Here is a 25,230-nt window from a genome sequence, read left to right as displayed (position 1 = left end):
ACTAGGGAATCAGTCGCTGCATAGGAAAAGTCCTTTTTGTTTTTCCGGGGAGTTAGGCTTCCAATTCAGTTTGCTATCCTGCTTTGCTGGCATTCAGCCTCTGTAAGAAAACTCATCTGAAAAGCATGCCATGTAGAAATCCAAGCAGGGGACAGTTTGGGAGTGGGAGGCAGGTGAGATGAGCCCGGCTCTTGGCTTTCATTCACTTGGAGCTTCAGGTTACAGAGCTCACAGCTTCTCCCGGCTCAAGGGGCAAACCTGTCACTACAACGCAAAAAGCGCTGTGGGGCGGAAATGATGGGCTTGCACTAATGTCTTAAGTAGGAAGGGGCTGCTGCCACGCCAGGGTGGAGATTCTGAATATAGCACTCAGCGGGTGGTCGGCCGGAACAGCATCCGCCTCTCAAACCACCTCTCGGCCACTGAGCTTTCGAGGGCTGTGCAAAAGCAGCCAGGGACACACAATGCATGCTAAAGCACTTGTCCCTCCTGTCATCAAAATGTCCCTGCTGTTCTCAAAGATCTCATGGAGGTTTGCATCGTTGGGGGTGGAAGCAGCGAATGTTCATGAACATCGGGTGCTCCTGGCTGGAGGTTCACACAAACCTGAAGAAACATGTCTCGAAAGGACACTAGCATCTTCAGGAAAGGGAACCAGGTTGCAGGAAGTGCCCAAGCAAGATGGTGACAGGGTGACTCAGAACTGGGAGCACATTTATTTGTTCCATAGCCATAAGCAGGCTGTTCGTCCAGTGCACGGAGCAGCTAGCTGGTTGGCTGACCACTCACTGCAGAAGTCAGCGGGACCCTCATGGTATGGGAGTGAAGTGCCGAGGGAGCTACACCATCAAAGGGCTTGGGTAGACCGGAGAGAGCAGGACAGACCCCCAGAAGAGGAGTCAGAACCCCACTGTCGAACCTGCCCTGTGGCTTGGACTTAAATCCTGTATCTGCTGGTGCCTCGGTTCCCCAGTGGATGAGACCAAAAATAAAATAAAATAAAATAAAATAAATAATACTTTCTTACCCTCCTACCACTCTCAAAGGGATGACACGTAGACAAATCACTTTGAACTTTTAGATGAAAGGTGCTGTATAAACCTAAGGTCTCATCAGCTGTAATTGTTACGGTAATTATTTTAATGATAATAATGATGATAATGGGAGATGGGGGTGGAGGGGTGGGGTAGGAGATGAAAACTTCTGCTCTGAGACAAAGGAAAACTCTTGGGTTAAAACCTGCTTTGTGATTCCTTGTGCCCCTAACTCTCAACCATCTCTTTCAAACTGCCAATTCCTGGGCTGAAATATTATTTACTCCTTTTCTTTCCAATAAAACAATTATTTGTCCCACCGTTTTCCCTCCCGCTCACTCTCTGACAGCTCAGCCATGGACTGTTTACATGTCTCGCTCACCCTTCAAGCCTCTAGTTCGGCTCCATCGACACTAAAGGCAGGAAAATTCTCTCCGTGTGAGGAATCAATTACTTCCGCTGACACTCTATTACTCGCCCTCACATCTTCTGATGCCAGAAGGAGAGAAGGTGATGGTGAGGATGGCAGGGAATTTGCAGAGAATCAAGGGAGGTCGGGGGGACAGAGAGAATGGAAGGTGGATGACAGGGAGGCAGACAAGACTATTGACATGACGGAGAGTCAGGCCTCCAGCTTTGTATTAAAGGACACAGAAAGAGAGCTCTCTCCTTGACTGCCCTGCCGGAATCTGGAGGTGACCACATGGCAGGAAGAGGCAGAGCAGGGGAAAAGAAAAGGCTTGTCAAGGATATCTAAAGAAATCGGAGAGGCCCCAAATACCCAAGCACCGGCACAGCAGATGACAGCTCTAGATAGATGGACACAAGTACAAAGAATGAGCTTTGAGGTGGGGGCTGCTGGTAAAGGGTTGAACAAGATTAGAAAGATCAGCTGCCTGGATTCAAATCCCAGCCCCAGCATTGCTATCTGGCGATCTCTCAGGACCTCGATATTCCCATCTGTAAACTGGGAGTAAAAGCAGCATCAGCCTTATAAGGTTTGTTGTGGGAGTATAGTGTGGATGGTATAGTTCTGGTACGTGGGGAGAGCTCAGTAAATATTCGCTATTGTTGTCTATCTGAGAGCCCCTCCACACCACCTGCAAGCATATAGTTGAATCCCTAATGGGGCAGAGCAGAAAAATATAAATAGACTGCTGAGATGCTTGGCTATAAAGCATTGGAAGAGTCATAAAATTTGTGGATTTTCCTTTGGCATGTGGAGTCCTTTGCGGCCCCATCCCCTAAACTAAGCTCAATTTGTTTTGCTTTATTTTCTACATTTTTTTTTTAATTTCCTTTCTACCCAGCCAACATTTTTCAGGGATATGCATTCTAGGGGAAAAAATTTTTTTTATTATGTAAATTAAATACAACTATCTGCTCTGCAATCAACTGAAATGAGTTGTGAGGCACTAGGTCCCATTATGAAGGATGATTATGGAGGCTCCTTTTCTAGAAGGAAAGACAAGGGCAGCTAATATTTTCTTTTCCTGGGATGATTTATACAGGCAGATGTAGAAGAATGGAATTAAAGCATCTCTTGAGTTTCTCTTAATCTAAAGGTTTAAGTCTCCCTGCCACTAAAAGGGACAAAACACAGAATATTTTTTTCCTATAGAACTTTCATAACTACAGAAGAAATAAACAAATCCCTTTATTAGAAAAATCTTATTTCCTTACTTGGTTTATTTCCCTTCTATTCTTTATCCCCTCCACACCTGGAGCTCCCAATGAATTTCTTAAGACAGGCCCTCACCCGGTGTAATTAGATGGGAGAATTACATGGAGTTACATGGGGTGAGGCACTGGCCCTCTGGGAATCTCTGGGTTCGGAGAAGGTGCCAGAGTTGAGAGGCAGAACATGTGGGATTGTGTTATAAAATCTCAAGTGATTTTCTCAATCAGATGGTAAAATACATTGTTGAGAAGGCCATCCATAGTGAAGCTTGCATTTAGAGAGCCATGATTGCAACATCTCCTATTTAAAAGCGAACTGCCAAAAATAACCATTGTCCCAACTGCTCTTTAACCTTGGTGGGAGGAGAACGATCTGTGGGTTGTTTTCACTCCCACTTCTAGGACAGGCTGAAGTTGCTGGGTGGAGTCCTTGGTCAAGGTTGGTGAGCACTTGGGTCAGCTGCCAGCTGAGCTCTAGCTAGCAGGCCTGTTCCCGTTTATTGCTGCATGTACCTGGAGGTGGATCTGTTTCTGTCATTAGAAAGGTTGTTGCAATACCGAAAAGTATTACTGCTCATCAGTTCCTTGGGGGAATCAGGATATTTCTGTGGTTCGGCAGGCAGTAAATCTGTAATAATTTCATGAGTCATCAACCTGAAGGTCCCTCCCAAGCGTGAGACACCTCTTCAACCATAGAGACCTCTAACTCAGCTCTGCAGGATTTCCAGACTCTAGGGGATGCCAGTTGAAGCCACACCTCCAATTGGGCAATCTGGCCTCCCGCCCGCTATTCATAGGAGATACGCATTCAGGGAGAGTCTGGCGTATGGGTATAAATTGATGAGCAGAACTTATTCCAAAGGGTTACCTGGATTTTCTCAAGTCAACCCCCACTTTCAGGGTATGAGGTTGTAGAGACCCTGGCCAGGGAGGATGGGGGCAGCAGAGTCCCCATAATCTCAGCCTTTCCTGCTTCCTGACAACAGCCCTTGTCCCTGAGGAGATGGCGGAAGTCGCCTGGCCAGGAAATAAATTAAATAGCATTGCTCAGGCATCTCTTCCCTGGGAAGAAAGTTTGTATCAGCAAGTCACAATGACGGCCCTTATTACTCTCCCCTTATAACCCTCGACAGGGAAGGAAATTGAGTTCAGCCATGTTCAATCACTGTAGTTTTTGAAGGCATCACATTCTTTCCCCTTCTTATCTTCGAACTTGCTGCTCTCTGCCTAGACCACCTCCGAAAACCACTCCCCATTTGCCCGGCTAATGTCTTCTCCAGGATCAGCTTTGCATCACCTCCTCCTGGGGGCCTTTCCCATCTCGCCAGCACTGTAGGACCCTATGCCCGTATCACGTCCCCAGTCCAAGCACAAGGGGTGGGGGAGGAAGCAAAGCAGAAAGCGTCAAGAGCACGGGTGAAAGAGAAATACTCTTGCTTTAGAAACCCTTCCCTGCCACTTGGGAGTGGGACCTTGGGCCAGTTGCATAGCTTCTTTGAGCTCAAAGTTTCTTCTTCTGTAGAATGGGAAGAGTAACAGCAACTTCACAGGTTTTTATTGTGAGGATTAAGTAAGACAATGTATGTTAAATGTTTAGTAAAGTGCTTAGTCCGGTGCCCACTCTAAGGTGGGGGCTCCAGATGTTGTAGCTGTATCATATAACCGTCATTTCACTTGTATCCTCCTCACCCTCCAAGACTCTAAGCTCCGTGTGGGCTCTATGACTTACTACTCACTCTGTTCCCAGAGGGTGCTCAGCACATGATGAATGAATGAATGGTCACTTGCCATTTTGCTGCTAAGAGACCCAAGTCACAGAGAGCTTAGTAACTTCCATCAGCCTGTTTCCTGATCTCACTGTATAAGTGACAAAGAAGGAAGACAAGATATCTGTCTTCCAATGCAGGGCCATGCCATGCTGGCTTGTTTGTAAAACAAATAAACAAATGAAATGCACAAAATAATCCTCTGCATGCACCTGCTCACCACCCACTGGGACTGGGTGCTAAACGGGTATAGAAATGAAATATGGGGACCCTACTCTCAGGGAATTTACATAAGATCAACACACATGGACAAAACAAGCGAGTCAAAGGGATCTAGAAATACTCTGGGGTTTGAAAGCAGAGACAAAAACAAGAGTGCAACTGGACACTGCAGAGGGCCGAGGAGGGACTCAGTGCAATGGGGATGCACAGGGTCACATGCAGATATCAGACTGTATTTGGTTGTTTGGCTGGAACTGAGGGTGGTTGTAGAAGTGCAGAAAATCATTGTTAGCTGGGATGGGAGGGCCAGATTACTGAGGTCTGGTCTGATTCCTCTGTTCACTGTGGTTAGTTTATCAACCTGGGAAACGACCACCTTCCTAAGATATCACCCCCTATGTGGAGAGAAACAAATACATCTTCTAAGATCGTGCTATGGCCATAAACACAAGAGTACCTCGTTCATCCAGGACCCTTAGCCATAGACTAAATACCCACCAACCTCAAATATCCAGCGCACAGGAGGGAGCTCAGAGGGAAAGCTCCTGCATAGCTACAATAAATGCTGAGGACTTCGGGCACTGACACCCTTTCATGGTGACGAGGGTGGGTGGGTACCCCAAGTCCTCAACCTGCCATGAGCTCAGCTGATGGAAGCAAACTGGAAATGCAGGCCCTGGGTCACTCTGACATAGAACAAAGTTTAGATTCCAGAAGCAAAACTTCCTCATAGACAGTAAGACCCTCTATAGCAAAATTGATTAATAGTCAAAGAATAATATGAGATGAAAGAGGTAGGTTAGTGAGGGCAAGCATTCCGACAATAGGAAGTGACAGCAAGAATATGGATAGAAAAAGAAAACCCCAGACTTTCCTAAAACACAGTACAAGAATGATATCATAGTTATTTATTTATTGTGTATCTGCCATAAGCAAGGCAGGGCAATCTTGCAAAGTAGCTATTATCATCACGGCTTTGCAGGTAGGAAACTGGAGCACGCTAAGTTTAAAAAGTTGACAAAAGACTCAAATTTAAATCTGCTAGTCCAAATATGACATTACCCAGGATCTGTCACAAAAACGTGCTTAGAATTAGAAGCCTGATTCATCAAGAACAGTTGTCTCTCCTTAATATTGGCTGTGTTTAAGACAGGGACACGTGGCACATGGTTTTCAATGGACTCATCGGGAATCCTTGAAAAAAGAATGGGGTGTGTTTTAGTATCTGCAAATTTCACTTAGAGTGGAGCACAGCTCTTCAAAGATGTATGGCAAATGAGATATTATTGTGCTGAAAATAACACGAGAAATCATCGGTAGAGACTTCCTTGTGAGGATTTAACCTAAACAATGTTCTTTTAAGTCTTCCTAGTGGTTTCTGCATTTTCTGAAGGAAACACAAACTTGAAGGTGCCTCTGGAATGGGGTGGGTGCCATGCCTGTTTGAGGACCCCTGCAAGAGCTGTGTATCATATGCAGGTCAGGGATTTTTTCTTTTAAATACATATATTTTAAATTTCAGAGGTGGAAAAATCTGCTCATCTTTGTGTGTGTGTGTGTGTGTGTGTGTGTGTGTGTGTGTGTGTGTGTGTGTGTGTGTCTAAAACCATAACATCCAGCCCCTTGGCCAATGACTCAAGAGAAAGGCCTTTGTCTGCCAAAGCAGCAGCATCCGCTTGACCACCCCAGGGAATGAAGTGGCTTCTTCCCATTTGCCCAGACAGCCCTGCCTCCTGCCCTTATGTCCCTCGGCCACCTGAACCTGTCGGTGCCCCAGTGGCCTCTCTGGCTTCTGCCAGCAATTGCTAAACAGGCCCTGAGGAGCCTGAAGGGGCTCGGGTTTGGATCTCTGCAAATGGCCAGAGGGAGGAGCCAGGGGAAGCTCAGTGGAGCTGGTGGCCTTGGATTGCACTGACTCAGACAAAGTTGTGGCTTGTGAGTGAAATTTTCCAAGCAGACAGCAAGCTTGAGTGGAACAAAATTCATCAGCGGCCGTTAGGACAAAAAGGCTGTCTGGGGTTTAATCAGCCATGGCCTCCACCTTGGGATGTGGATTTCAAGGCACAGAGAGCAAAAGATTTAGGGACCACATCCAGAAAGAGCTCGTTCTATCAGGGCCCTGCTCCCGGGCCGGGCCACAGGGCAAGCGCTGCAGCTAACCCTGTGTTCAGGAAGGAGAAAGGACATGAGGCTGGGAGCACCGGCCACTACCCTTTTTCCATAGCTGGGATGGCTTTTTTCAGACTTTCATTCTCACTTCCCCTTTCGCAAGGGTTTTGCTACAGCAGGACGGTGCAGGCAGTTTTCTTTGGGGAAGTATCCACCCTATGGACGTTGAAAGCCAGATCCAATTTGAAACGTGCACCCAAAATGAAAGGAGAAAGGAGGCCAATTTCCTTTGCTAGTAAGTGCTTTCCAAACCCAGGAGCTTCCTTGGAGCGAAAATGAAGTCCCCGTGAGACAGAGAAAGGGAAAGAGAGCAAGAACCAGACAGAACTTCCAGGACTTCAATTAGATTAATTGTTCCTTTCACAAGAAAGTAAAACAAGGCAGTGGGGGAGAAGAAGCCAGTTTTTTTCTGAATGCAAATGGCCAAGGGAATATGTTAACAATACCTTGAAGAGTGAGAGATTGAGAGAACCAGATGTGTCTCTCTAAATACAAAAATGGTAAGAAGGAGAGAGAAATGGGAGGTGGATGGGGACTGGGGAAGGGAAGGGGGCATGAGGACAAGGTCAGGCAGTTGAGGTTTAACACCAACAAAGCCTTTCTGACAACTCGGCACAGGAGGCAATATACCCCCCAAAGTTTCTGGTTTTGTTTTTGTTTTTTCTGACCTTCCTGAATTTTTCTGTTAAGCCAAAAGTAGGGATAGGGGAGTGGGGAGAAAACAGGCAGTAAGGGTGATAAACCAGAAGATAAACTATAACTCGCCTATTTCCCCTACTCCAGTTTCACCAAGAGGCAGCTGCTTTGTTCCTTCTGACATCAGTGGCCCAGCAGGCTTCAGTTCTCCTCATCCTTGGGACTGAGTTGTGTGAAAGGAAGGGGTCGCCCTGCAGTCCCCAGCCAGGCAGGAGCATGTTTTCTTGGCTTTTTTGTCCTCCCCCACGTGTTCTAAGCCATGCTCACTGGCTCCCGAGCTTTTCCTCCCAAAGGCTATGCCTTTCCCTCTTGCCTCTGTGGAGATGCACAAGATGGCCTCTTAGCAATTTCCCTGGGAGATTTGCTGGCATAAGCATAACCGAATTTGGCCCTCAGTCGAGAGAGGCGCTTAGTCAAATTTCTCTGAGCTCAGACCCAAGCGCGCTGTACATTATGCTGCAGTTTGTGCCAAGTCCCTGCAGCTCAGCCAGAGGAACCAGGACCAAAAAACACCTTATAAAGAAGCTCTTCAAACAGAAATACTTGGTCAAGTCCACTGTCAGGGGAGTGGAAGCCTAAAAATGCTGTGCAAATGTATCCAGTGTGTGCATTTAACGGAGACAAAGAGGAACTGATGAGCTACCCTGTGTCATCCACCGAGTTGAAAGTGGATCTGGGACCAGAAGCTCCGTCTTATGACTCTTTAGTCACAAGAGGCATCCGGAAACCCTTTGGTTTTCAACAAAGACTACCTCTTGTTCAGAGAAAACCATTATGTAGGTGCAAAGTAGTCCTGGGAGGATAATAATGACATCAATTCACTGAGCCTCGCAGTCTAGCATTAGTTAAAGAAGAGCCTTGTTTCCGCTGCAAGGAAGCCAAGGGCCAGACCTAGGCCTGCTCTGAAACTACTGTTAGGAGTCTTGCCTGCCCCTTATACCTTTATTAATTTTCAGCACTCCCAATAGTTACAGGAAAGTGCAGACTATTTATCAATCATAGGGGAGTCCTGAACACGCGTCAGTCAGTGGCTTGCAGGCACTTGTTTGGAGCAGAACATAACGGGTGGCACCTTTTCTTCTACATAGAAAACACACACTTCAGTTTCAATAGGAAAGACTTTGTGATAGAGCCCACAAGACAGTAGAAAGTGCACCCACATTCTTGACCTTTCAATCCTGCCTGCTCTCCCATCTTAACTTAAGGGACCATGGGGTTTGTGGGTCATTTCTAAAGCACTCACAAATGTCTTCATGTCCACTTGGCATGTCTTAAGTTACACATTTCCAAGGCGGAAGAACAGATGTGGTAAGACCAGCTGGTCACCTCAGGCAACTTACTTAACCTCTCTGTGCTTCAGTTTTCACATCTGCAAAATGGACATCGCAATGGCACCCACCCACCAGGGCTGCTGTGAGAATCGACTGGACTAATATTTGCAAAGCAATAAAAACAGCGCTTGTTAAATAAATCCATAGAACCGGCGCTGAGACTAACCTGTGGCACAGCTATCAAGATTCAGTATGAATCTCTGACCTACTAGTACAGTCCCAGCATTTTTACTCTCCCTTTCCAGAAGGAAACCAGCTGCCTCTTCATGAAACAACAACTTGATTCTCCAAGGCTGGGAGCAGAGGAAGTCTCCACTTGGGGATGCAGCTATTATTATTTTAAGGAAGCTGGTGACATTTTTACACGTGGCAGCAGCCATGGAAGGGGGCAGCTCTCCAAAAGCAAGGTAAACCCCGAAGATGAGAAATGGGGTTTTGAAGCCTACTCCTCTGCCCCCACATAGAAATTCCCCTTCCACGGCCAGGATAGAGTGTTTTTTCTTATACTTTTCACTGAAGAAGGCTCTTCCCTCCATACTATGGGGTCCACTAGGTCTCTGTTTCTCCTGAAAGACGATGTCAGGCAGGGGTGTCCCTCTGGGACCAGGATCTGCAACTGGTCAGCAGGCCCTAGGATTATGGATGCTGACATTTGGGGAAAGAGGTGGCCAAGGACATGGGGGGGAGGTAGGGCAGGGAGGTCAGTGTCATGTACTCAGCGGAACGGACGGTCCTTACTTGCAGTCGTGCTTCTCAATTTCGAAGTGAGGGTTGAAGTTGAGGACGATCTTCTGGTTGGGTTCTGGGGCGTAAACAATCCATTCGCAGTTCTGGTGGGAGGGGTAGTCCTGGGGGTAGCCTGGGGAGGTGATGTAGCCAGCATCTTTGGAATTCAAACGACCTCCACAGGATGGGTCTGAAAGAGAAAGCAAACAACCCCAAGAACTTCAAATATGTTCCAGCTCCCCCCACCCCCCCCACCCCCTGCTTGCTTCTCTTCTCTACCAGTAGCGGATTAAAACAATTTTACAGGCCTTTTATGGCAGTCCACAGGCGAAACTACTTACTCATCTAGGGGAAGAGATGATTTCAGCTCCTCACACACACACACACACACACACACACTCACTCTCTCTCTCTCTCTCTCTCTCTCTCTCTCCCCCCCCCCCCAAATGAAAATAGTCCAGAAAATGGTCGTAAATATTCCCGATTACGTGGTCTGGATTAAAAAAAAAACAAGAAGGCTGCAAACTTAACATGCCTCCCTGCCTTTTCCTGTCTCCCCTCCTTGGCCCATCTTCCTTTCCTCGCTCAACCTCCCTTCTCTCTCTTTATCTCATAAATCCTTCATTTTATATTTTATTCAGTGTCTCCCTGCCCAGCCCAGGCAGCCAGAAGTAAAGGCTCCAGGAACTGACAATAGCGGTTTTGTGGTGCCGACCCACAGACGAGCCTGGCAACAATTACAAGTGATGTGGAGGAAGCACTTTCAGCTTTGGGCCAGAACAGGCCCTGGAGGGTGATTTCAGACTTTTTCTTTTTTTTAAGAAAGAAAAAAAGCAAAACCTCCAAACATTTAATTTCACATCCACCACAAAATCTGATTTATTTCATTATACACCAAGTGGAAAAATCTGCATTGCAGAATCTATCCGCTCCAAACCTTAGGGTTTCCACAAAGGTGCTTTTTGCCGAAAAACTGGACTTCGGCAGTTTTTTTCCAGGCTTTCTTGCCCACTGTCCCTCCTGCCTGGTCACCACCGCCAGAGTGTGCTGCTGCTTTATCCAGCCCGGAAAGGTGGCTGCCGGGGAGAAGGTAGCTGTCCCTTGTCCAGCCGTGCCTGGCTAGAGGTAAACAGGGCCAGTAGGGAAGGAGGCAATCTTGATCTTCAAAGGCAGAAAAGGTGGGTGATGACATTTGAAGGATCTCACGTACTGGGGAGTGAAGTTCTTGAGGGGTGTGGGGTGAGGGGTTGCCTAATACGACACAAAAGGCCTGGAAATATTCAGCGGCCGCTTGGAGACCTTCCTGAGATGTGTGCCTCTCTTAGCATCCATCACGATTTAATATCGCCATCTGCATGGAGCAGCATGGGCCCGTGAATTATGTATTACGGCTCAGCAGCCACCCTACAGGACGGGTCTTTCTCCTGTGCTCACTCTTTGAGGCAAAGGGTCATGCATTTTTTAACTCTACAGGTGCACTTTACTATTCCCCGTGTCTGTCGGCATTATCGTCTTCCAGACCTCTGCTTCAGATTACCAGCTTGACAGGCTTTAAATGCATAAAAGATGGCCATGCGGCCCGCTGGTGGTTGGGACACACAGATCCACACAAGTAGCCTTTTAGGCAGCGCGCCTTCAAGAGCTCAAACTGTGCCGCGCTGAACGGCCCAGAATCTAATGGATTCAGGTTCCATTTCCTACTGGGGAGAAAACAAAAGCAAGCCATTTCCTCTGGCGAGCAGCCTCCATCTAATGACCCCACACCCTCCCCACTCCAGGCGGACAATGGGCCCATCCCTCACACCAGATGCGGATGAGGCCCCGGCAGCCCAAACCCCAATCCGCTGCAGGCTCTGCAGGTGCCCGCACCGCTCACCCATGCGGGGCGCCCCGCACCCTCCAGCCCCTCAGCCTGCAGCCCATCACTCTTGGCTCATGCACCTGAAACACACTACAGAGAAGGTAGATATGTCAACTGCTCTTATCAAGAGCAGAAGTTGCTTTTACCAGCCTAGCAGAAGAGTGTTTTCTCCCGGGCGTAGCAACTTGGCCAGCTATTTTGCAGAAAACAGCAGCCCTGCCAACAACTCACCCCAAACCCCACTTTTTTTGCCATGGAGCTCAGCAGAGGAAGCCTGAGCTGAACTGCTGTTTAGGAGCCTTCATGGTTTCCATGTAACCCATACGCTCTCCCTTCTTTCCCTACCCCTCTCCTGCTTCTCTCCATTACTCAGGAAAGATCTTCTTCCCCTGTCATTCGCCACACCCCAGGTTAAAATTTTTAGTAGTTAGGCACACAAACAAATGTCAGCAATAAGGCAGGAAACCTCCTCATTGGGAGTTTTTACTTCTCATCCACACCAGCAGTGATCATTTCGACTGCTTCAAAAAAATTTTAAACTATACATATCCCATAGCAGAGAGTCTGTGTTTTCTGCTTTTAAAAACTATTTAATTAAAAGAAAAAAGGAATAACCCATCTCTTCTTTTTTTTTCATCTGTTCTTTATCTGAAGAAGGGTAAAGCACTATTAAAGTATTTGAAAGCTCATAAAAACATGTGCTTTGGTTGTACATAGTTAACCTTTACAATATCCAAATATTTATAAATTCCCATTCTCTTTTCAATCACACTTGTACTCAGAAACACACACAAACACAGATATTGAACATATATCAGTTACACACAGATTATCAGTAATTCACACTTTAGTCCTGTACACACATTCACACCCTCTCATAAAATATCACACATCATTTACATAGACATATATATCCACAAAGATAAATACTAGAATTTTTGTCCCTATTTTTCTTGGAGAGAAATGGCTTTTTAAATACATAAGTAAAAGTTGTAAAGAAAGCACACTAGATCCTCCTACAGCTCCTCTTGATCAATCCTCTTTCATTTCTAGGTTGGGGACCCTTCATTTCTTAAACACAAACATACCCCCAGTGGAAATTAGCTAGAATTTCAGGGGGCTTTATTGTGTTGCAAACGAACTTTATAAATGCTTTCTGTCCTGTTTCAGACCCGTCAAGCCTAGCCAAAGGGGAGTTGAACTCAAGGGCAAACCCCTTAAGGCCAATCTCCATATACAGGGAATGTTGACCCTGCTGAAGTTGGAGCTACTGAGCCTGTCTAGTGAGTTGACAAGGGATTTCATTCTCCAGTTATTTCGTGAGTACCCTTCACCTGAGGCAAATTCATTTCCCAAAGAGAAGTTGCAAAATCCAGGCCTGGACTGTTCACAGCAGGTGGTCCCTACATCTGGGAGGGAAACCTAAGAGATGGACCAGATCAGGCCAGATAAAGATCTCAGGTCCACGGATGAAAGCACTCGGGTGACTCCTCTAGATGGAATCTGAAATAAAGAAAATACTGACTTATAGAGTAAGACTGAAAATGTCCAACAGAGTTCTGATTTTTATCTCTCATAATGACTTAGGGGCTTTAATTTAAAATTTAAAAATGTCAAAATTTTTCACCCTTTTTGCTTTGTTTGTGCTTTCTTTCAGGTATCCCTACTTTGCTAGTCCCTAAGCACCATCCAACGCTGCTTAGTGATAACCCACCCTGGATCAGTAGGGGACTGTGTACCCAGCCACTTACAACTCCAACCACTCTGCCAACTTCAGAGGGAACTCACCCTCCTACAGAACCCAATTTAAGAAAAATCGCTGGTTCCTTAGCGATGTTTAAATCTTGAAAAACATTAAGAAGGACAGAAAGATTTTTTTTCTAGAAATCTGTTCTGCCTTCTAGGGAAAGTCAGTTGGAGTTGTTTTAAGGGAATACTCTATGGCCTGAACTTGACAATGATGCTTGCTAAAAACCAAACCCTGACTGCAGTGAGGACTTTTCAAATATCAGAATTACAGTGGCTTTCTTCCTCAGAGCCAGAGAATCTGCGTGGTGGCACCAGACAAAACCTACTGGTAGCCCAGAGATAAAAGATGACACAAGATCACATCACTTGGTTTAGCGGAACTGAAAGGAAAAATCCTTGGCAAAAACAGGAGAACTTGGCAACTGGCTGGACATGGAATTAGAGAGTCAGATTGTTGTCAAAGGCAGGTTTGGGGTCACAGGAGCGGGTTCCCAGGAAAGGAACAGGGGTGGCTTACCAAGGAGAGGGGATGTGGCATCTGGATTCTTAACTCAGTTATTAACTTTCCATTCTCAGCTTCCTAAACTGTAAAATGAAGGGTCTAAGGTAGTACTCCCCCCCGCCCCACCCCAACAAATCTCTACCCAGAACCCCAATGTCCAAGGCAGGGTGGCCAGGAGTGGTGTGGAGTTCATTCTTCCCAGAACCAAGCCCTCACCCCTGAGAGGCTTCTCTGCAGGAACTTCCAGGGCTTCAGGGAACATGGTTTGAAGCCACTGAACTAGAGCGCAGTTCGCCTGTTATTTTAAAAATCCATGGAAAATGGAAAGCGTAGAAGGATTAGAAGACATTTACCTCGGATCTATACCTGAGGGCACTTGGTGGAAAAAAACAGTCAGCCTCATTTCCCCTGAACATAATACACTTTATTTACTTTACAATTTAGCCTTTATCCACAGCATAATCCTATCCTGTCCCTATTTCTACAGCATAGTTTTCACTTATTTTTTAGTAGCCGGGCAAACAAGAAGCTCTTTTCGTTACTTAAAAAAAAAAGAGAGAGAAGATTATCTTGCCATTTACCTTCCTCCAACAGGGCAGTTGACTAGAAGTATTGGATAGGCAGTAAGAAACCTTGTGTTCAAGTCTGGTCTGGCCATTGGTTAGCTGTGTGCCCTTGGGTAAGTTATCAAAGGTATCTGAGCCTTTGTTTTCTCATCTATAAAGGGATGGGGGTGATTCTAAAGGTCAGTTCCAACTCTAAAATTCAAAGCCTCTATCATGAGGTAAAGAAAAGACCCTATAACCCACAGATTGAACCAAAAACTAAAAAGATTCTCTACCCTTCTAGACAACAAGTCACTTATTCCAGGTGTGACCCCCATTTCCTTTGCTTGATAAGCTTGAAACACAACTTCAAGATTCTTAGGTTGAACATGTCTGTCTTGCATTATGGGGAGCTCAAATGTCTCTTTTAATCACATTAGCTCTGCTGACGTGAGTTTCTTTCCTTAACTGAGTCTGTGGTTGTGTATTTATAAATATTATGGACACACATTTGTGTTGTGAGCATGTCAACAACCGTGATGCATGCAAAGGAAGACCAAAAGGAGTTTTTTCAAATCACTTGCCCAGATCATTGAAGTCCTTTGCTTGAGGTTTTAACCAAATTTTGCTCCCTCAGCCTAGATAAGCTGCTTTTTAAGAGTTATTTCTGTGATCTGAGGCTGGATTTTGTTTTATTTAAAGTGACTTCAGCCTGTCACAAGACAGTCTCGTAAAATCTGTATCTTGGCTTAAGCTGGGAAGAAATGAGCCAATCCATCAGCCCAGGAATGCGGCTGTTTGACCACTTCCTAAGGCAACTGGGAAGGGATGCAATCTATTCAATTTATGGGGCCGGGTGGCAGTGAATGATGCACTCCTCAAGGCACAGCAAATGGAAATCCCTGTGAACTTTTGCAATGATAAAGCTCAAAATCTGAATAAAAGAACCATATAGGAGGGAGGCACTGAAGGAGGAAAGTAGAGGGGGGAGAGGAAGACAGCACATAAGCATGAGTACCACTGCGGAAAAAGGAGTAAGGAACGAAGCAAGCCCCCTTCTAATACGCCTCCAGTGAATTCACGGGAGAGAGAACTGGAAATTGGGCCTTGTAAAAGTCTCTTCCCCTCAATCTGGGTTCTAAAAATGAACCCCCATTTAATCATCAAAATGTAAGTTTGATGCGATTACCTCCCTTGACCTCGGATCATGCCACCTGTGGTAACCTTGTTATCTGTCATCTTATATCATAAACAAATGCAACTCCAATAGGGCAGCTGATATAATATCATTACTTTATATTTATGTCTGCTCTTTTCCAGCCCTCGTTGCAAATGCAATTTTGATACCATTGATGAGGGATCTGGGATTACAATTCCTGACCATTTCAACAGACATTTGGGGAAGGAAATAGGAGAATAATAAGTTTGAAGTCTCTACAGGAAAAAAAAAGAGAGAGAGAGAGAAAGGTAATACAATTTTTTTTTCCCATTTATTTTGATTAACTGAAGGCTTATGTTGAAATGTCAATGCCTCCCCACCAGTTAGCAAATGAAACCCAAATTCGTTGGCCCAGCAATTTGGGTTTCCATTTAGCCCAAGCTGTTATTTAGAACCCTATTTGCCATCATTCCCCTCCGCATTCTAAACTGCAGCTTCTGATTGTTCCCCAAACAAACCCAGAGCCCATGTCTCTGCTCTCACCTTCCCCTTCACCTAGGATGCCTTTTCCAGTTCTATATCCCTTCTGTCCCCTTAGTCCCACCTCAGAGGCCACCTCCCCTGTGGACCTCTACCTGACCTCCAACCCCAGTAGTGATCTTGCCCTTCTTTGTATCTCAAACCTCTGAGCATCTTCTAAAGTATATGAGAGATCTGGACAGCTTTATCTACTCTGCTGGACCACTAGAAACTTGAGAGTTGGATCCCTTTCTGATTCATCTATGGTAAACCCTATATGATCAAACGCAGAGTCTTCCCACAAGTCAGATCCAATAAGATTTGATGAATTGGCGAATTAATAATTGGCTAAAGTAACAGGGACAGTATCAGTAAATATCACAGACTCTAAGGAAGGCCTATCACAAATTGTTCTGCTTCTCCAACTACTCCCCTTACTTCCCAAACCACATGTAAATGCAAATGTGTTATAATGGTGAACTGAGAGTTTAAATAATTTGTCCAGGAAGACAGCACCCACACACAGGTCAATGTGGGATTACTGTGAACTATTTCTATCAGGACACCCAAACCTTGGGTAATAATGACAAAATTCAAAGAATACCTATATTTTAATGATAATAACAGTAAAATTAATTTATCTGAGGGTTTTCTTGCCCCCTCACTCCAACCCCCACCCAAAAGCAAGTTCTGAATATTTGTGGTCAGTAGCACCAGGAAGACACAAGCTATTATTTCTTCACTAACCCATTTGCTGGCAATGAACTTTCTCTTGCTTGATTTCAGCTCACTTCTCTCTACTCAACCCCTCACCACAGCCCTCTCTCCTAGGTCCACAGTATGCCTTTTGGGCACATCTGTTTTATTTTTCCTCTTTATCAAAACAATTATTATTACCATTAGGGCCAGTAATTTGCAATTACCTTTATCCTCTTTGTTGAAAGGATCACCAGAACCGGCCCTTGGTTATCTCGGGATCTTTGGAGGCGGTGAGCAGAGCGTATCCTGGCACGTGTGCTACCATCACATCCACTGCAGGCTAGCCGGGCAAGCTTTGCTTTTGTCATTCCCCGTCCCCCCTCCCTTTGTTCTGGATTAGATCATGATTCTTTTATGAAGACCCAGAGGGAAATGAGATTATTAAGAGTCTTGCTGGGTAAAAGGTATTTTGTCTTTAAGACAATTTTTTTGAGTTTAGCTGCTGAGAGGCCTTGATGCCAGAGTCGAAGTTATTACACATTCCAGAAAGCACCTTAAGCCCGGTGCTCCCTGCTGAGCACACTTTCATTGAGGGAGGGCGTAGGGGACAGTGAGGAAAAAGAAAGGAAAGAAAAAAGTAGAGACAAGAACACTGAAAGCAGAACAGGGAGGTGAAAAATACAAAGAGGAGGCGTAAATCTAGGATGAGAATGCAGCAGAGAATATCCATCTCTAAAGTATAGTGTGGTGGGAGAGAATCTGAGGCTTATAAAACACAGAGAAAGGTTTCGTGGGGCAAGAGCTGAGGCTGAATAATCATGTACTTCTCAGAAATTCTCATAAAAATAACACAAACTTATCTCTGTATACCTTCTATGGTCAGGAAACACAGCTGACCCCACAGAAGACATTTTAAAAATTAAATGACTTCAGAATAGGCTTCATCTGTGCCAAACAGCATTCTACTTAATGACATAGCACACCAACCTTACGTAGTAGGCATTATCATCAAACACATTTTACAGAGAAAGAAACTGCGGCACAGACATGAAGTACTCTGCTCATACAGACTACAGGGGTCACAGGCTGGCAAGTGGCTATGCTGGATTTTAAAGGCAGGTGGTCTGGCTCTAATGCCTTGCAGGCTAGAAAGACCAATGAGGGTCCCCCCCAAAACCTCCTGAACGACAAACATATTCGGTGGCATTTATGGAAAGACCAACATTTTGCCTGTTTGCAGACAAACCCCTTTTACTTTCCCCATGCCAGTAGACTTATCTGTGTGAACCAGGAGAGACATGTCCAAGGCTGGGGTGTAAGCAGGCTGGAAGCACTTAGCACCTTCTATGCGCCCTGTGCACACAGGCTCTCCTTGTTATCCCAGCCCCCTTTCCCATATTCTGGAAATCTGAGGGGACTGAAAACATGTGTCACAACATCAGGGGATTTTTTCTTGGCAGTGCGACTCTCTCTTCTCAACTTTACTCTTCCCTGTCCTAAATGCCATGTTGTTATTGTGCTGCTAGATAGCAGCAGCATTTTCAGAAATGGGGGGATTTATTTTTATAGCACAGCTGGTCTGCCAAAGGTCACATAATTTGGCAACATTCCCAGTGGTTAAAAATTAATTTCTTCTTATTAATACAACCAAGGTCCCACAGGACCGGGGCTCAGGCTTATCTAAACTTGACAGCTTCCTAAACCTTTAGGAGATGCTTTCTCCTGGGGGGCCAGTCACGATACCAGGCCACCCTGTCCTGGAATCTGACCCCACTGAATCCTGTTAAGCCATGAAACCATTAAGACTTTGGCCATTTCTCATCAAGGCAGATAAAGCTTTGAGAAAGTGCTTGAGGATCTCCAGACAAACTTCCATAGCATTTTCCAGGAATGGGTTAATTCAGAAAAAGAAAAAATGTATTCCTGACCTGTTGGAGACCGTACGAAAACTAACTTCTAGGGATCAAAACATATTTGCCATGCAAGAAGGGGGCCACAAAGATTATCCAGTGATAACTGAGGGTCTGATGAGGGACCACCTCAAATGTGTTAACAGTGCTATTAACTACTGCCCCCACTTCAATTTTCAACTCCTTTCTCTGTCGGTAGTTGAAATTAAAACGGTATTATTCTCTGCTCTAGCCCTTAGAAAAAGGAAAAGCTCATCTCTATTGCCTAAAGTTTCTCCAAACGGGACCTTTAGGGAATATATTCCAAAAACACTTTACCAGTGAATCTGACTCTGAATTCTGGTCAACTCAAAATTGTCCCACACTGAGGCCACCCAGAGTCAGCTCATTTTCTTCCTTGCTTTAATGAAGGGTTGAATGAGGTGCAAAAATCACAGGCGAGTTGTTTTAGTTTGCTAAGGCTGATGAAATGGGGATTTATTAGCTTACAAGTTTACAGTTCTGAGGCTGTGAGAATATCCAAATCAAGCCATCAACAGGACGATACTCTCTTCCTGAAGAAAGGTTGTTGGTGACCCAGGACCCCTCTGCCCCAAGGGAAGGCACATAGCAGTGTCTCCTCGTCTTTCCCTTCTCTTCTGGGTTTCATTGCTTTCATCTTCTGGCTGCTCCATCTGTGGCTTTCTTCCTGAACGTCGGTGTGTTTCTCCTTGCTTCTGTGTCTCTTAGCTTCTGTGTGTCTTTCTCTCTGTCTTCATCTCTTATAAAGGACTCCAATAAGAGGATTAAGACCCACCTGGGACATATCTCAACTGAAACAACCCAATCAAAAGGTCCCACCCACAATAGGTTTATATCCACAGGAATGGATTAACTTTAAGAATATGATCTTTTCTGGAGTCCATACAGCTTCAAACTATCACAAGAGTCCTCAGAATCATCTAGTGCCTGGTCTCTCTCCCAACCCACCCCCCAGGCCCCACACCAACTGTTATTTGCATTTATGCCTCCTCGCATACAAATTGGCATTTAGACTCCTTCCCTTTATACCCAGAAGATAGGAGCTGGCCCTTCTCTTGCAGAACGTGGACTTTGCAGAACGTGGACTTTACATTCAACGGCAGGAGAGGAGAGCCATTTGATAGACAGCCAGAGTCCTGCCTGGGCAGCCGGGTTTCAGTCACCACAGCCTTCCAGACTTTAATTTTGCCACTTGGATGCTCCATGGCTTAATGGCCGATGGCTCCACAGGATGACATAAAACTTCAAATCCACAACGCTGCCTGGGCATTCACAGTCCTACCAGGTATATCTAGGACAAGTAGAGGCCTGCGCCAGAGTTCTCTTGGGGAACTCTCCCCTTTCCACTGTTTGGCACTCTGTGCTTTGTTGGCAACTGGCACAGCTTCACTACCTCCAGTGGCTAATTACCAGCTGAAGTTTACTGGGTATCCACTGCACCCAATGAATGTGGGCATGAGACCAGTCCCAGAGCCGTCTGTGTAGAATCTAGACGCTCACGATCTTGCCTTGCAAATTATTACGCTTGTCTGTGCCATCCCAATTTGCGGAGCCCAAGCAAAAGTGACTTTTCAAAACCCTACCGGTGCCCAGGCCTTCATTCCTTCTCTTTCAGGATTTGTTTGAACCCAGACCTGTCCCCCACAGCCAATTTACACCTCTTATCTAATCATCTCGACCAGACCGAAGGTACAATTGACCACATATGCCCGTGTCCATGGCAGTGGTGTTAAAATCCAAGCACAGATCAAAGCTTCGCCGGTGGGGAGGGGGCGGTGACGGTGGTTATGGGGTTGGGGCTCCTCCGCTCTGAGCAGTGTATCTAGAAAGTAGAGACATTAGGGCTGCGAGTCGCCACTACCTCAAGAAACCCAACGCCAGGGACCGAATATTTCCTGAGCAAAACCCAGTCTCCCACCGACTACAATTAACTCCAGGAAAGGGGTGTTTCGTGGCCATGCGCTGATGCGGAATGGCTAGCGCCAGGGGGCTCTCCTCTCTGATTGAAACCGAAAGGAACAGAGGCGGAGGGAGGTAGCCGAGCCGTCGGCACATGCCAATAAACCCGGGTGCCGATCCCCTCCCTTTGTAGAACAAATTCAACCTGAGCCGCAGAAACTGCAACACAGATGGATTGGATCCCCTAAACTTGATTCCCGCCGCCAGCTGATTTCCAGAGGGGAGACTGGCCCGCTCCCACTACCCTGTACCCCTCCTGCCATCTGTCATCTGATTTAGCTCGGCTGGTGCCCGCCCCCCCCGCCCCCACCCAGCGGCCGGGCGCCCGGGTCCTGGTGTGAAGCACTGCAGTGCAGTCAGCCCGAGGCGAAGGGTGGGACAGCCGTTTAATCACAGCTCGCCTCGTCTCGATTAACTTGTGTTGATATTAAAAAGAAATCAATCAGTGAAAATGAAGCATTGGCCGTTGATATTTCTTTTTCTCACTTGGAAAAGCAAAGCGCGAGGCGGAGGGGGAGGGAAGGCGGGAACTCGCGTGCAACTGCGGAAGCTTCTGGGGACAGCGCGGCAGCCGCGATTTAACTTTCTGGCCTTAGGCAAAATCAAGAAAATGCCGCAAGCTTCTCTCTGCGGGTCAGGAGGGGGGGGACCGAGGAGGAGGAGGGGACAGGGCGGGAAGAGTTGGAGGCGGCCAAATTCGCCAAGGCTTGAGCCTTGATTTTGCTTTCGCTGGGAATATTTTTGCCTAATAGAATGTTTATGGATCGCTCGGCTGTTTCTGCTGCGTAGTCCAAACAAATCGATGCGGCGTTAGAGACGGCGCTGGGGGATGGGGTGAGGTGGGGTAGGCTTGGGCGGAGGGGTGGGGGCAGCGGCCCACGTCTCTACCACGTGGATACCCCCGCGCCGCGTGCTCTTCACCTGTTTGGGCGACCCAGCGGGTGCTCGGCGCGCAGCGCTTCTAGAAGTAGTGCAACTTGCGCGCAGTCCCGAGGTTCAAACTGGCTCCTTCCGGCCTCTCTCTCCCCCTCCCCCCCACCCCAAGTCTCACCTGGACTTCCCGCCACCCAGCTCGGCCAGTGCCTGGGTCTCTAGCCCGGCGGCCCCGGGCTCCTCAGAGCCCTCTCCCAAGACGCAGCGGCTGGCTTTTGGCGCAGAGCAGAGCACGGGAGACGGGAGGGGGCGCTCCGGGAGGGATCCACCCAGTAGCCCCAGAGCCCTGACGAGGGGAATACAAGCTGCAGCGTTGCTATCCTGAGAGGTGGCGTGGAGGGGAGAGAGGAAGCCCAGTGCGCTGCCTCCCAGCAGCCGCCAGCCCGTTTACTCAATTGCTACCCCGCGTGCACCTTCCGCCCTCCCTTTTCCCGGACTCTCCTTCTCGGAATCGGTTCCCGCCGGCGGCGGCGGAGGTTGGGCCGGGTCCTCTCCCAGCCGGCGAGCACCGGGTGAGTCAGAGGTCTCTCTGGCCTCGCCCTTCACCACCCGCTGCCAGCTCCGTGGGTGCCCGGTGAATGCTCCGGCTGAAAAGACCGAGCGTTCACCGCTTGCGATCGCCTTCTCAGAGGCTGGAGAATAATATGCACCCAAGCCGGGACCTAGCACCCCCGTCCACCCCGAGGCCCGCGGCTTCGTGATGGGTGACCTCTCCGCGCCTTTTGCCTTAGGGCTTCTCTGGAAGTGACGCAGCGGGGCCCGAGGTTGGGTTGGGAGGGGGCTCTGCAGCGAGCGCGGGAGGCAGGTGCTGAGCGGGAGTGGGTCAGAGCGGGTGTCGCACACACACGTATGCACACTCCTCGCAATGCTCGGGGACAGATGTGCGAACATCTGGGATGGAGATGGCCCCTGTGTCTTCAGGAGCCTTCCTGCGCCGCACAGCACACGAAACCTGAAGTTGTATGTGCGTGTGTGCCAGTGTAATGCGCTGCTGTGTATATGCCGCTGTGCGCGCACTCGCGCGCCCGGGCCTACCGGAGTTCATGCCTGAATACATAATGTACCGTGGGCACCTCCACCGCGTGCGCGCGCGCGGACACACATACAGAGCTAATCCTCCAAAGATACGTTATTTATGCAGCATCCACGTCTCTGGGAGGTAATTTAATCTCGCTTCAAGCTGCGAATTTGGAATTAAGGCAAGAGAGAATGGGAAGCACAGGAAACCTCCCCAAGGAAGTCCTGCGTCCGTCCTTTGATAAGGTTTGCAGCTGCCCTGAAGAAACCGGTTATGGCAGAGAAGGAGCGGCAAGTGCAGGGAGTTGGGTGACAAGAGCAGTGTTGAACCTTCCTCCCCCTCAAATACACACCAGGCTTAAAATGAGGTGGGGGTGGGGGTGGGGGCTGCGCAGTGAGAACCGGAGTACGCACAGCTGAAGGGGACATTAGTCAAACCAGGCACCAGGCTCCTACAGGATCCACTAGCCGATAGGTGGGGAGGTTGGCCTGGCGGCTGCATTGGCTAAACCCTGTCACTGAGGCCATCGCCTTTCAAGTGCCCTGGGATAAGCGCATTTCAGGGAGGTTTATTCCTCCTCTCTTCTTTCCCCATTTCTTCCATTGCTGCTTTTATCATCCCCAATCACCTGTAGCAGCTGCTAAGAGTTTTGTCAGATTCCAGACGCATTCTCAGGGGAGAAAGAGGCTCATCCTGGAAAGTGATCCCCGGAAGGAAAGACTAGCCCCACTGCTCCCCCAGAAGCCAGAGATCCCTTCCCAGGTAGCCTGCTCCTTGCCGCTCCCCACAAATGCTGGCCCCAGCCTGTGCTGGGCCTCGGTGCTTATCTCTGCAGTCTGTCCACACTCCCTTTTTGGCAGTGGTTGAGAACAAATTCCACTCGAAAGTTTCTAACCACTTCACAAGAATGAGAGACCTTAAAGGGCCACATAGTTTGTTTTCTCGAATAACCATTTTTTAAAAAGCACGATTTACTTTCCCAGAAAACACACGGATGCGAGAAAGAGCACGGATGGCCAACCGTCTCGGTTGCCAGAAGCGCCAGTCCCAAGCCTCTCTTAGCTGCAAACCAACTTGCTCTATCAACCCAAGCCCTATGATTTGGAGGCGTAGACGCCCATTCTCCAAAAAAACCACAGCATTTGAAAATCCAACTAGAACCCCGTCTTTCCCAAGCCCTTCAGTTAACATTGCTCAATGTAGCGAAGTGGAGGGAATGCGAATGATTTATATTTCCCTGGCTAGGTTGAGGAAACTCAAGGGAGATGTGTTCTGCTTCAAGACAGGGGAAAAAATCCCCAAAAGCTGCAATGCAAAGGCTTTGTAGTATTTTTAAACCTTTGATTCAGTCCATATGTGACATGTGAACACCGCCAAAATCTGTCTATGTTTCAAAACACATACGCACATACACACACACACTCCTAGCAGGACAGAAAAGTTGGGTTTTTAAGCAGCAGTGGTGGTGTAGGAAGGGCCGGCTGGGATCTCTCCAAATTATTGAGAGCCGCCTCCTCTGCTTTCCCGCGGGTAGCCCTCCGACATCGGCGGTGGCTTTTAAAGGGGAAAACATGTTGAAATGGATAGAAAAACAACTTTCGGGGACTTACCTGATTGGCCTCTCACTTCCTGTCCTGAAAAGTAGAGAACTAAGAAAACCCAGGTGAGAGGAGACATATCCATTTTGGAGAAGGAGGCTTTCTCCGGAGCTGGATGTGTAGCTTTCTGGATGTGTATTTGTAAGTCTTTGTGTTTCTCTCTTTCTCTTATTTTCTTCCTTACAATGTCTTCTGCAAAGGTTTCTAATGGTCAGTGTTTCCCTCCTGGGTCTCGGCGGCCCGTCTTCACCTTTATTTTTCCTGGAATCCCCACCTCACCAGGAGGAGGGTAGCTCCTGAAATCAGCAAAGAGGGAGCAAGCCGGGAAGAGCGGACGGGTTCTCTCTCTTAAAAACAAAACGCATCTACGTTCTCTCCAGTTCCTGAAGTGTCTTTTCCTTTATCCTACAACATCACGAATATTTCCCAAAAGCCAAGCGTAAAAACAATAATAATAACAAAAATAAAAGCCAAGACTTGCCTTGGGCATCACAGGGCCCCCAGGCAGCTGTGTGTGATCTCAAAAGCGGAAACTGACACACGTCTCCCGGCACCCAGGACCGACACGCGGGTCGAGGCGCGGACCGACGGCCGGCGCGAGTGGGAGGCGGCCGCCCAGCTCTTGCCCTCGCCGGGTTTCCCTAGCGGCAGCCTCCCCCGGCGGCTACACCCGCCTGGCCAGCCTCACCAGGGGAGGCTGAGGAAGGAAGCTGCGGCGGCGGCGGCGGCGGCGGTGGCTGGGATCGCCTCGGAGTGAGCGAGCCCCTTCCCGAGTTCGCTCGCGCCCGCCCTCACCTCCACCTCGCCCAGCGCCTCGCCGAGGGTCTGCGCGTCTGAGGCTGTGCCGGGGGCGGGCTGCGGGCTGCTGCCTCGCTCGCGTTCTCTGCCTTCTCTGCGGCTCCCCCCGCTGCCTTTTCAGGCCGAGCAGCATGTGGATGTCAGAGCGGCGGCAGAGCTATCCGATTACGCGCCGGCTCAGGGCCCGCCCCTTCTGTGTTCCTGATTAAAGCGGCAGCCGCGGAGACGCGCGGCGCAGAGTGGAGCGCCGCGGCACCCAGCTCGGGCGGGGCGGCGGCGGCTGCGGCTGCGGCTTTCCCGGACGCCGCCAGATCAAAGTTAAGCAGCTTCCCACC

At 47.9% G+C, this 25,230-nt stretch overlaps 1 protein-coding gene across 3 annotated transcripts in view; it reads right to left on the bottom strand.

Moving 5' to 3' along the window:
• NRP2 (neuropilin 2) overlaps positions 1-25,022 on the bottom strand; it is a 117,587-nt gene extending 92,565 nt beyond the window's left edge. Inside the window, exons 1-2 of one of the 3 annotated variants that reach the window (XM_077154815.1) lie at positions 24,110-25,022; positions 9,637-9,814 (exon numbers count right to left, since the gene is read on the bottom strand). In XM_077154815.1, coding sequence (XP_077010930.1) covers positions 9,637-9,814; positions 24,110-24,182 — 251 coding nt within the window. In that variant the 5' untranslated portion in view covers positions 24,183-25,022. The remainder of the gene's footprint in view (positions 1-9,636; positions 9,815-24,109) is intronic. The other 2 variants (XM_077154817.1, XM_077154818.1) reach the window with 2 other exon arrangements.
• Between the last annotated feature and the right edge of the window lie 208 nt (positions 25,023-25,230).

This window comes from Tamandua tetradactyla, chromosome 3, assembly GCF_023851605.1.
Source record: "Tamandua tetradactyla isolate mTamTet1 chromosome 3, mTamTet1.pri, whole genome shotgun sequence".
NCBI lineage: Eukaryota > Metazoa > Chordata > Mammalia > Pilosa > Myrmecophagidae > Tamandua > Tamandua tetradactyla.
The sequence above is the reverse complement of the archived record's forward strand: the minus strand, read 5'-3'. Positions and strand labels throughout refer to the sequence as shown.